The sequence below is a fragment of the Hyperolius riggenbachi genome, chromosome 9, assembly GCF_040937935.1.
Source record: "Hyperolius riggenbachi isolate aHypRig1 chromosome 9, aHypRig1.pri, whole genome shotgun sequence".
Taxonomy (NCBI): domain Eukaryota; kingdom Metazoa; phylum Chordata; class Amphibia; order Anura; family Hyperoliidae; genus Hyperolius; species Hyperolius riggenbachi.
Window position 1 is genome coordinate 83,455,034 of NC_090654.1, and position 13,231 is coordinate 83,468,264.

Genomic DNA, 13,231 nt, shown 5'->3' on the forward strand with positions numbered 1-13,231 from the left:
AAACAGAACTTAATTTAATTAGTTCTGTTTTAAGACACATGATATTGAGACTCAGTGCAGGATGATAGATAACCTTCCCCCACCTAAAGAGAGAGGTCCCTTGCCTTATCTGGGCGTGTCTACAGAAAAAATACACACTGTCTGCAATCTGGGCGTGTCTACAGAAGAAATACACACAGTCTGCAATCTGGGCGTGTCTCCAGAAGAAATACACACAGTCTGCAATCTGGGCGTGTCTCCAGAAGAAATACACACTATCTGCAATCTGGGTGTGCAGTGGCGTAGCTAAGGAGCTGTGGGCCCTGATGCAAGTTTTACAATGGGGCCCCCCAAGCATAACAATTGATATGGTGCACCAAAACCTGCCAATGGCAACTACAGTATCAGAGGTGCAAGAAGGGGATGGGGAACAGTTTGTTAATGATTACCAATATTCAAAGCATCTATAGAAATGATTATTATGAGCACAGAACCAATAGAGTGCTAATACTGTAGTTGAGGAAGGGCCTTGCGGGTCCCCTCTGGCCCAAGGGCCCCGATGCGGTTGCTACCTCGGCACCCCCTATTGCTACGCCCCTGTGGGTGTGTCTCCAGAAGAAATACACACAGTCTGCAATCTGGGTGTGTCTCCAGAAGAACCACACACAGTCTGCAACCTGGGCGTGTCTCCAGAAGAACTACACACAGTCTGCAATCTGGGCGTGTCTCCAGAAGAACTACACACAGTCTGCAATCTGGGCGTGTCTCCTGAAGAACTACACACAGTCTGCAATCTGGGCGTGTTTCCAGAAGAAAAAACTACACACAGTCTGCAATCTGGGTGTGTCTCCAGAAGAAATGCACAGTCTGCAATCTAGGTGTCTACACTAGACCTGAATACAGTCTCCTATGGGTGATCTGGGTGTAATGATCACGAAACAGTGATATTTATGATAGCTGCAAGTAAGAATGTTGTTATTCATCTAACTATGGCTTCATTTCATCAAGGGCATTTCGGTATAAAAAATTATGTTGGTAAAATACTGCATTAGGTATTTACACTTTCTTTTCCAAATTCACTAATATTTCTTGCATGCGGTAGAACTTTGGTAATATACTAAAAAGAATGCTTCAATTCACTAAGCCCTACTCAGTAAATCTCACCAACCGCTGGCAAGGAGGCTGAGAGTCTTTGAACAAGGGGTGAGCGTGAGCTGGTGCCTTTTCTGTCCAGTGCATCCCCAGCATCCCTTTAGATGTGCATACATGCTAACTAGAGGGAGCATACCAGCATACAGATACGTACATCTAAAGGGATGCAGAAAAGCCTTTCTAAATGTCTCCTTTTCCTGCTATGTTGTTCTGAAGTCCTACCCGTCAGTGCATCGGATCAAATGGGGATGAGAAGCAGAGTTGTGTCGCAAATTCTTTAATCTGTGTGAATTGACATTTACTGACGTGTTGAGGTAATTTACCACACTAGTCGATAATTTTAGTGCAGTAATAGGGTTAGCGAATTGGAATTTGGTAAGGTGTTCTGTAAAATCAGCTGCTTTCTGCATTACTAAATGCAGTAATCCTTAGTGAATTGAATCCAAAGTCTGGGAAAACATAGCTGCCTTAAAGAGAGTCTGAAGCGAGAATAAATCTCGCTTCAGACCTCATAGATAGCAGGGGCACGTGTGCCCCTGCTAAAACGCCGCTATCCCGCAGCTTAACGGGGGTCCCTGACCCCCCAAATCCGCTCCGTACAGCGGGGGAGCGCTTCCTGGTTGGGGCAGGGCTAACCGCCGCAGCCCTGCCCCACGCGCGTCTGTCAGCACGTATCTCCGCCTCTCCCCTGCCCCTCTCAGTCTTCCTTCACTGAGAGGGGCGGGGGAGAGGCGGCGATGCGCCGCTGACAGACGCGACTGGAGGCAGGGCTGCAGTCGTTAGCCCTGCCTCCAGGAAGCCATAAATCACGACCAAATCTGCGACCAAGTGTTGCAGTGGTCGCTTTGGGGGTGAAGGGACCCCCGTTAAGCCGCGCTATAGCGGCGGTTTAGCAGGGGCACACATGCCCCTGCTAACTATGAGCTCTGAAGCGAGATTTATTCTCGCTTCAGAGTCTCTTTAAAACTGAAAAATAAAAGTAATAGTCATTTTTTTTATAACATTATAATATAAAAAAGCTTGAGTGACACTGATATATGCTATATTGACTTTTCAATAAAGCTTGACTTTTATTCAAGTATAACCACAACACTTTAACTATGATTAAGCGCTGATAGTTTTACAGTATTTTTTTTTTTTACTGTGGAGTCCCATCTGTTCCATATTACAAACATATAAAATGAGCCAACATTTGAAAAGCACTATACAGCACACATATAGGACTCCAAGCGAATAGGCAGCTAAATTAAAGTGAGTAGTACTCATAGTGTGGTGTACTTTCACACTATGGGCTTGATTCATTCAACTGCACTGTTCAGCAGCGCACCTTATAGGAATCATCAGGCTGTAAGGCCCTCTCCCCGATCTACTTACCAGTGGCTTCCTCCAGCTCGTTCCCGGCAACATGTCCCACGATGCAGCTCTGCTCGCAGCCCGCGGCCCGGTATCCCCACCAGTACTGAGGCTGACCTCAGGGTCGGCCTCGTACTGCACCTGCGCAAGCAGCGCTGTCAATAACCGCCACGTTGTACAGCTTACAAACAGATTCCAGGAGTTAGCTGGCTAGTTTGTAAGGTGAATTTGTTTGTAGGTTGAGTACTGTCAGAGCCGGGACAAGGTCCTCCAGCACCCAAGGCTGAGACACCAAAGTGCGCCCCTCCATCCCTCCCCCCAGCCGTCACACACTGATTGCTATTAGACTAAGAGGCGCCACAACCTCCCCAACACCTTAATATGCAGTTATCTGGTTTGCAGTCACTGCTATGTATCCCCTTTTCTTATTTCTTTCTGCTTCAAACACAATTAGGAATGACAGCTGAATGAATTCTGCGCCCCCTCCTACACTGTGCCCTGAGGCTGGAGCCTCTCCAGCCTATGCCTCGGCCCGACCCTGAGCACTGTTCTCACCGCTTGTACACACATCTACACCCATACAAACTTCACTTAACCACCAGGGGTGTAGATATAAACACCAGGGGTGTAGATATATGCAGCACAGTATTTACAAAGGCACCGTGAATGAACGTGTGCCCAGACGTCACCTGTTAGTGCAATGATTGGTGAATGAGTACATCTGTTCTCAAAGCCAATCAAAGTGCCAGATGACTAACTGACCATTGCTCCAGTAATGTTTATAGCAAATTCTTTAACAATATACATTCAGTAAAGTGTTTAAATGGACCCTGAGCAGTGGCAAAAAACAAAAACAAATCTGGACTTACCTGGGGCCTCTCAGTGTCCACTGGGTCCCCTCCGTGGTCCCGCTGGCAGCTCTGTAAACCTGGCGACTTTGGCTAAAGTTGCGCATATGCAGCCATCCAGGCACCTGGTGCGTCATGGTGCCTGTCGCCGTAAGGGTCCTGCGCATGCATGGTTCAGTCTTCCGAGTACCACGCATGCGCAAGACCCTTATGGTGACGGGCGCGATGACGGGCCAGTGGATCCAGTGGATATCCGAGGGACCTCGCAGGCTACGGAGTGCTGGAGGAAGCCCCAGATAAGTCCAGATTTGCTTTATTTACCCTCTGTTCAGGGTCCCTTTAGTGCTGATCAGCTGCTGGAGTTCCCCCATTAACCACCCCCTTTCCCCAGTTTTCATTCAAGAACAGACAATAATCACAAGCTGTGCCGTGTCTACCTACCTTGTTGCAGGTTTGGGGTGACCCTGAGCCTCGCACACAAGTCGTAGCGTCCGATCTTCCGAGTCCAGAGGAAAGACCATGCTGGATGGCTCCTGGGTGAAGATGGGTCCCTGCAGCTCATCTGCAATGACAAGCAATAGCATATTTCATTTTCTGAATAGAGATGCTTGAGCAGCCACTGGCGCCATCACCAAAGTGCTTCTATGGCCAGGGGAGCGGCAATAACACGGGCAGAACTCAGCAGGGCATCTCTCTACAAACACACTCCAGAAAATAACAACCAAGGAAATGTATTCCACCCGCTGCAGAATTTATTGTGCATTTGCACTTCAAATAAAATGTGTGGCATCTCCGCATATTTCCCAGTTTGCAAATTTCCCAGATTTCATTTTAATCTTGGCCCAGCCACAGAAAGCACAGAATCGAGTCTGTTTGCGCTGAATAACTAATTCCCAGGGCCCCGCCGCTTTAATGAAGGCTGGAAAATAAAGAGGATTTCGCAAGTAAGGGCAACATACCCCATTAAAATACCCCAGATTACCAAGTCGCACGTAGAAAAAGTACACACAAGTTTTCAGGGCAATGAATTAAAGGGCAACTCTGCTCTATTTTTGTCACTAGTGTACGTTGCTGTGAGGCTATGATGCAGATGTATTATTTTCTTTGGCATTGCACTGTTATGTTTTCTGTATGCTTTCTGTAACCCTGACGAAGCCCCTTTTTGTTTATGGGGTGAAACATGTTGGGTTGTAGTAGGGTGTTAATTAGTCAACTCAGTTAAGGTGTGTGCTTCACTGAGCTACCTATGGTCTTGTTATCCTATGTTATCCCTTTCTCAAAATTGTAATCTCTATTTACATATGTAGGCTTTTTAAAGGAAACCTGAACTGAGTAAAATGATTTAAAATAAACACATGAGATAACGTCAAATGAACATTACATAGTTACCTTGGCATCAGTTCCTCCCAGAAGCTCACCATTTTCTTCTGACAATGATCCCTTCCAGTTCTGACAACATTTTGTCAGAAATGAAATATATGAGTTGCTGTCAGTTATATACCAGTTGCTGTCAGTTATAGCTGAGAGGACAACTGATGTGCCAGGTAATGTCCATGTTTCCCTATAGCTCAAGTGGGCGCTGTTCCAGTTTAACAGTGTGCTGACCAGAAAGCTGTTATGGGGTAATGGCCATTTTCAAAATGGAGGATGGAAAATTCCCTTGATCACAGTGGACAAACAGGAAACGGGAACGGAGAAAGGGATTGAGGAGTAGACTACACAGGTGGTAAGTATGACTCGTCTGTTTATTTTGACTTTTATTTTTCAGTTCAGGTTTTCTTTAAAGCAATATATTTAAAGTTATGTTTTTGTGCTCCCTTATAGTATAAAATTGTGGTTTTGTCTATTTTTGTCACTGACAGCTTTGTGCTGTGTATTCATGTCTAGCTGCTGGCAGCCGAAATCCAATAAATAATGTATGTATGAGATTTCATCTGTGATTGTCTCAGTTGATAGAGTTTACACAGGTGCTTACGGTTTGGCTTCCCCCCACAGATCAGGTGAAATTTATTGCTCTTGCACACACTCAATATGGATATTGTACCGCCCAAAGCCCACTGTCGCCGACCCCGCCCATGGAGGGAGCACAGCACAGGATGGGAGCGGGGCACAGTACAAGTGCTCCACTGCTCGCTTCTGTGTAAGCAGGACAGCCACGGACTGGGTTTGTGACTGCTTAAAGAACAAGCGACACCCATGCTAAACTAGAAATAAAAAACACATATATAAGTAGATAAATACTACTTCTACTTACATAACAGATGTATTGTGCTATCCACGTAATGATTCCTGTGAATTTTATAAAGGGAAAGCAGAAAATCCTATTCTAGGCAGTGGCCATTTTGCCAAGCTAATGCTGACATCATATCCTCCCTGACTCGTGTTTTCCCCCTCACTTCTCTTGCTCATTGTGTATTCATTAGCTGCCCTCCTCCCAGAGTCTTCAGACACTCCCACTGAGGTGTATACTAACAACTGCACTGTCTTCTTTTTATTTACACATCCAATCACTGAGTCACCTCAGCCTTGCTTGTAAACAAAAGTAATCAGAGGGTGTTTCTGATAAGCAGCTAGGCAGGGAAATAAATGGAAGAGGAGGAATATATTATAGATAAAAATAACTCCCAGCATTCAACTCTTTGGCACTGTTTGGCACTAGGGCCAGTGCTCTTAAAGTATGTGATAATTACAAACCATAACAGCAGAAAAAGTTTTGCAAGTTTTGAATGCAGGATTAGCATCTTTATCACTTAATACACTCAGACCAGTTGCTGTTGAAATTTGATTTTTAAGGGTGACAATACCGCTTTAAGGTTTACATGTTTGGCAGTCTGCCTAGTGTGCCAACCCGCTTCCCGCCTCTTGCTTCCTGGTGCCCTAGGCCATGGCCTTTGTGGCCTTGCCTCACATCTGGCCATGCTTGCTCAATGGTTACTGTTTCCCTTTTTTAAAGGGAAGGTCCAAGCAAAAAAAAAAATGAGTTTCACTTACCTGGGGCTTCTACCAGCCCCATGTAGCCATCCTGTGCCCTCGTAGTCACTCACTGCTGCTCCAGTCCCCCGCTGGCAGCTTTCTGACCTCGGAGGTCAGGGCCGAATTGCGTACATTTTTACACATTTCCGCTAGTGCAGGAACATTAACGCATACATTTTTACGCGTTACTGGTGCAACGCGTAAATTTTTGTTCCTGCACTAGCTGGAATGCGTAAAAATGTATGCAATGTGGCCCTGACCTCCGAGGTCAGAAAGCTGCCAGCGGGGGACTGGAGCAGCAGTGAGTGACTACAAGGGCACAGGATGGCTACATGGGGCTGGTAGAAGCCCCAGGTAAGTTAAACTCATTTTTTTTTTTTGCTTGGACCTTCCCTTTAAAGTTTGCACAGCAGGTGCCTCATGCTTCTCTTTCCCCACACCTTCTCCACAGAAGAGAACAGAACAGACTGCCTGGCTCTTGGCCTGAACAGGGCTTGTGCTAAAACTGCCAGCCAAACTGATCTCTAATGTTCATCACATGCTAAAACTGTTTAACGTGCACAACCAGCTTCACACAGCTCTTCCTGTGCCTGTTCATATTTCCCACTTAAAGGGAACCTGAACTGAGTAAAATTATTTAAACTAAACACATAATGTAGCTACATATGAATATTACATACGTTCCTCACTGTCAGTTCCTCTCAGAAGCTCACCATTTTCTGCTTACATTGATCCCTTCCAGTTCTGACAACATTTCATCAAAGCTGAAATATACCAGTTGCTGTCAGTTATACATCAGCTGCTGTCAGTTACAACTGAATGTGCAAGGTAATGTCCATGTTTCCCTATGGCTCAAGTGGGCGATATTACAGTTTAACTGTGACGGATTGCGGAGAAGCCGCCGCGCGTTCTGGTAGTGAGGCGGCGGAATCCGCGCACAGAGCGGCGGAATCCGCGCACAGAGCGGCGGTTTCCCCGCAGCAATATGCTTCTGGTTTGTCTGGACCTAGTAGTGCACACAGATGGAGAGCTGCGCGCCGCAAGACAGGCTCTTTATGCCAATAGGAGAAGGGTCAGCTGATCGAGGCGGTCAGCTGATCCCAGCTCAGCAGGTGATTGGTTGATGGGAGCTGGGCGGCGCTGTGGAGCGCTTTACTATATATATCTCTTGCTGTTCAGTTGCTGGTTGTCTGGCGTTGCGAATACCTATGTGTTAGCACTCAGACCTTAGTCAGATCCTTCAGTGTGGTGGAACCAGGAGGACCTGGGAATCCACACTTAGCCAGTTTACTGTATTATTATCTGTGATATTCTCTAGCATAGTTCCAGGGTGTAGAGACCACGGACCTCACACCCCAGACTAGGAATATTGTATATCATCTGTGTTATTTCTTAGACCAGTTCCAGGGTATAAAGACCACGGACCTCACACCCCAGATTAGGAATTGTATATCATCTGTGTTATTCCTTAGACCAGTTCCAGGGTGTAGAAACCAAAGACCTCACACCCCAGACTAGGAATATTGTATATCATCTGTGTTATTCCTTAGACCAGTTCCAGGGTGTAGAGACCATGGATCTCACACCCCAGACTAGGAATTGTATATCATCTGTGTTATTCCTTAGACCAGTTCCAGGGTGTAGAAACCACAGACCTCACACCCCAGACTAGGAATATTGTATATCATCTGTGTTATTCCTTAGACCAGTTCCAGGGTGTAGAAACCACAGACCTCACACCCCAGACTAGGAATATTGTATATCATCTGTGTTATTCCTTAGACCAGTTCCAGGGTGTAGAGACCACGGACCTCACACCCCAGACTAGGAATTGTATATCATCTGTGTTATTCCTTAGACCAGTTCCAGGGTGTAGAAACCACAGACCTCACACCCCAGACTAGGAATATTGTATATCATCTGTGTTATTCCTTAGACCAGTTCCAGGGTGTAGAGACCACGGACCTCACACCCCAGACTAGGAATTGTATATCATCTGTGTTATTCCTTAGACCAGTTCCAGGGTGTGAGACCACGGACCTCACACTCAAGACTAGGCATTATTGGATATCTGTTTATGAATTGTATCTCTCCTGACTTCTCTTCTGTTTCTGATTCGGTACCTTCGCACATCTGATCTACTGTTGCCGACCCTGCCTGTCCCTGGTTACCGAATCTGTCTCCTGTCTCTGTACTTTATCTGCCTGTGTGTTGCTGACCCGGCCTGCCCGACCCTTCTGGCTGTCACCCAACCTTTGGGTGCTCAGTCTTCCTGCAGGGGTCCCCTGCTCCTCAGAGGGGGGCCCTGCTGCAAAACCAGTCGGGGACTCTCCCTCCTGGAGCCCTTGACTGCAGTAGAGTCTTCTCTACTAATTGGACCACCTGCTACCCCGGTGGTTCGATTCCTACTGTTACACCAAACACTTACACGCTTCAGGTGTCTAGAGGTTAGTACTATGTCTGTATTATTGGTGATTCTGCAGATCATCCATAATCCGGTATATATCTGTATTCTTGGTGATACTGCAGATCACCAATAATCAGATTCTCTCTGGTTGCTGACACCTATCGTTACATTAACAGTGTGCTGTCCAGGAAGCTCTTATGGGGTAATGGCCATTTTCAAAATGGAGGATGAAAAATTCCATTGATCACAGTGGACAAACAGGAAGCAGAAGAGGAGAAAGAGATTGAGTAGTAGACTACACAGGTGGTAAGTACGACGTGTTTATGTTTATTTTGACTTTTAATTTTAAGTTCAGGTTCTCTTTAAACCTGGCACGGCCATCATGGTGGTCAATACTAGTTTTCCTCCAAAACTATATATATATATATATATCCCTGCACCCCGTCCGCCACCACCTGGTGCTAAATACTAATTAAATATAACTTACCTCCACATTTTGCTAAATACTAATCTCCCTCCAAACCTAATATATACCCCCCAGTCACCTGGTGGTACGTACTATTCTGCCTCCTAACCAATTATAATCGGGGCCGGATTTGTACTCTTTACCGACCAAGGCCACTGTCACCAGCCGCCCTCCTTCAGTATAGGTAGCGAAATGACCCCTCCCCCTCAGTATAGATAGCCAGCAGCTCACATTCCCACCGCAGCAGCTATCAGTGTCACTCATTTCTCCCCTCGTCTCCAATGTAAAAGCTTCCTCTTCCTTTCCGTCTCCAATGCTGCCCATGTCCATAGCTGCCGGTCACAATGCAAATATGCACAGAGAGCAAGGTGGCTGCTGCACAGGCAGCTAGCAGTAGAGTACTTGCTTTGGTGCCCTTGCTCCTGTGGTGCCCTAGGCCATGGCCTAGGCGGCCTTGCCCTAAATCCGGCCCTGATTACAATACCCCCCCCCCCCCCCCCGGACTAAACATTAATTTTCCTCAAAACCCAACACAACCATCCTCCCAACTTCTGCTAAATACTGTTATATAACCCTCCCCCCCCCCTTACCCCTGTGCTACATACTAAACTTCCTCCAAAACTAATATAACCCCCTGTGCTATTTTTGGTGCTAAATACTAACAGACCAAAAACTACCTGTACAGCAGAAGCAGTTGGTCTAGCAATCCAATGCAGCAGCTGCTGTCCTGCACAAATTACAGGTCATAAAAGGTCTGTGTGACTGTAGAAGCAATTAAGATAACAGGATAGTAATGAAAAGTTACGTGGGTCATTATTTCTCTGTGTAAAAAGTTGAATAAACCAGATTTTACACCACGCTAACATGGCTGTTGTTTACACTTCAGATTTTTCTTTTCAGCACTTTAAGGGTGCCCTCACAGTTATTGCTATGATTTTTGAACAGCCTTTTTAGACTTTTTTCATATTTGCAATTCCGCGTTTTGTGTCTTTTCGCATACGTGGTGTTCTTAATGCGCATTTCTATTTTTCCATGCATAATCATTAAGTTAATTTACATGAATTTGTATGTAATTAACTTTACATTTGTATGCAAATTTTCAAATTCAGAAAGTGAAAATTTGCAATTCTATTGCCTTGCTTTGTATGTGATTCGCATGTGTTAAAAAAAAAAACAAACAATACATAAAGGTTGTTTTCTGCAGAAAAATCGGATGCAAAAATTTGCATTAAAATGGACAAGTGCGATGCCATTGGCCTGCGTTAGATGTGCGTCAAGTTCAGGGAAATATAATTCACATATGAATTCTGTCAAGTCAGAAAAGGGCCTCATAAAAAATAAGAACATGAAATTCCCCAAAAATCTATTCTATATTAGTACTGCAGATACACAGACATTTATTCTCACTTCAGGTTTCCCATAAAGAAATGTCTTCATAAAGGGGGGGGGGGGGGGACTGAAAGAACGCTTTCAGCGTTCACGGTAGAGCTGTAATAAGTGGAGGCAAGTGTCCTCAGAGAGAACATTTTCCAGGGTCTAGGTCACACTGCTATTTTCTGGCTAAAGGATGGAGCATTCTCTGTTGCCAGGCAACCGGGTCACCACATGACATCAATGCAGCATGAGTGTGATAATGGGTGTAGTTTTCCATGGACCCTATAACTTCATGCGCAGGGTAGCAATACTGCAGATGCACATCGCTCAGAAGTTTAGTACAGTAGATAATGGATGGAGATGCCAGTACAGTGTCTACGCCACAAAACCGATGAAGCATATTTCTGAGGAGCTCCCAGACAAACAGTTATGCGTAGTGAGCCAAACACTGGGATCCGTCCAATCTGGCCTGAAGGCTGAGACAAGTGTGGTGGCAGCTGGCCAATGAGCTGCTGCCCAAGGAAGAACTATTGATATACTTCAGGGGAATTCCTGCCAATATGTTTTTGTTTTGGATAGACTAGGTTTACAACATACACTGCAATCTAATTTGGCAATCTCTGGGGCAATCTTGTACAAGTTGTGTAGGTCAACCTGGGTGAATTTAAATACTGTAGATTGTTAAGACCAGATGTGTCAAACTCAAATACAAAGGGGGCTGAAATTAAACACTGGGGCCAAGTCGCAGGCCAACCTCAATGTCCAGTGGCCACCTCCCTCCCTTGTAAACTTCCCCGGTGTCTAGTGGCCCCCTCCCTCCACTATTCAGTTTCCTGGTGTCTAGTGGCCCTTGTCCCTCTCGTATACAGTTCCTAGTATATAGCGGTCCTCCCTCCCTTCCCTATACAGTTCCCTGGTGTTTAGTGGTCCTCTCTCCCTACCCCTATACTATTCCTTGGTGTCTAGTAGCCCCTCCCCTCTCCTATACAGTTCCCTGGTCTATAGTAGTCCCTCTCCTACCCCTAAACAGCTCCCTGGTGTTTAGTGGTCCTCTCTCCTTCCCCTATGTAGTTCCCTAGTGTCTAGTGCCCCCCGCCCCTATATAGTTTTTTGGTGTCTAGTGACCCCTCCTCCCTCCCATATACAAATCTCTGGTGTCTAGTGCTTTTACCCTCCCTTCCACATATGGTTTCCCAAGTGATCATGGGCTTCACCCCAATATAGCTTCCATGATGTTCTAGAGTGGGCCAAACACAATGCAAAATAGGGAAAACACTTGTGGGCCGTGCTATATACATTACCTGTCCGTGTCGGCCGCATGTCCTCCGCTTGCTCCGGGCGCACTCCTTGCTCCATACACACAGCCCACATGGTTGCCACAGTAACACACGTGCCCATGTTTCTAGGCAACCATGTGGGGCACATGTATGGACGCGCAAGGAGCCCAGAGCAAGCAGAAGACAAGCGGCGGTAATGTATACAGCACAGGGCACGGCAACCATTAGCGGGGACAGCGAGATGGCGCAGGAATCGGGAATCTGCCTGCGGTGTGTGGGCAGCCAACAGATCTCTCTCTAATCAGATTCCAATAGAGAGAAAATTATTTCTTAGTTGAATCTGTCCATCATCGCTAGATGTATGGCTTTCTTTCTAGTATAACTGAAAGAGGCTTTGTATCTGGCCCATCAAATGCTTTCGGCCAGACATTTTTAGCAAGCTACGACACTCTTCATTTTTGTGAATAGTTAATGAAGAGTCTGGTTACTGGTGGAAAAGAACACAATATTCATAGCTCCCAACTGTCCCTTTTTTTGGAGGGATAGTCCATCTTTGGGAAATCAAATCCCTCTGCCCCCCTTTCTTCCTCAGTTGTCCCTCTTTCAGAACTATTGTATAGATCTATGTAAATATATGTATTTTTCTACTGAAAAATGTGTATAATTGGCTCCAAACTTTATTCCTATTCTTTAAATGTAAATATTTATTAATTTCAAATAGTAAGATGAAGAAAACTAATGATGATAGAAAGGACCAGTGTGGTTTGAGTTCTAAAATGATGCTTATGCATTTTTTCGTGCTATGCGTGGCTAGGGGTTTAGGGGCGGCTTGATTAGGGGTGTGGTGGACCGTGTATTAAAGTGTCCCTTTTTCTCATCTCAAAAAATTGTGAGATGCAATATTCAGCACCACCACTACTGACTGTACTCATGCGCTTGTGCTGACCTCCAGGACTTTGCTGTCTTTAAGTCCTAATGCTCCAAGCCAAGGTACATCCGATTAACCAATGTTGTTGCACCAACGGACTTGATGTGCAGGGACCACCCCTGGAGTCACAGGGAAACTTCAGCAATCACCAAAGGTCCGCACCGTCTAATCTTCAGGTTTCTTTATTTATAGCTCATCGGCGGTTTCTGAACATTTTTGTAAATTTGGACATAGTGTATCACAATTGAGGGTACAGGTCTTGGAAGGAGTGCCACCATTGAGGAGAGGAGGTGACAGATTGAAGGAATTGCTGAGACGGGAATACTTTTGGATAAAGAGACTAAGGGTTTGAATCGTGAATATGATATCTGTAGATTAACAGTATAATATACCGTAGATAGCTCAAGTAGAGTTAGATGGATGTTTTAGGTGAAAATTGTCATCATTCATGGGTACATTACAGTCTGTATATTC

At 45.5% G+C, this 13,231-nt stretch overlaps 1 protein-coding gene across 8 annotated transcripts in view; it reads right to left on the reverse strand.

The window, feature by feature from the left end:
* Positions 1 to 13,231, reverse strand: part of LOC137532531 (contactin-4-like) — a 434,987-nt gene that overhangs the window by 102,270 nt on the left and 319,486 nt on the right. For all 8 annotated transcript variants that reach the window (XM_068253129.1, XM_068253131.1, XM_068253134.1 and 5 more), the window contains exon 3: positions 3,774 to 3,894. In XM_068253129.1, coding sequence (XP_068109230.1) covers positions 3,774 to 3,894 — 121 coding nt within the window. The remainder of the gene's footprint in view (positions 1 to 3,773; positions 3,895 to 13,231) is intronic.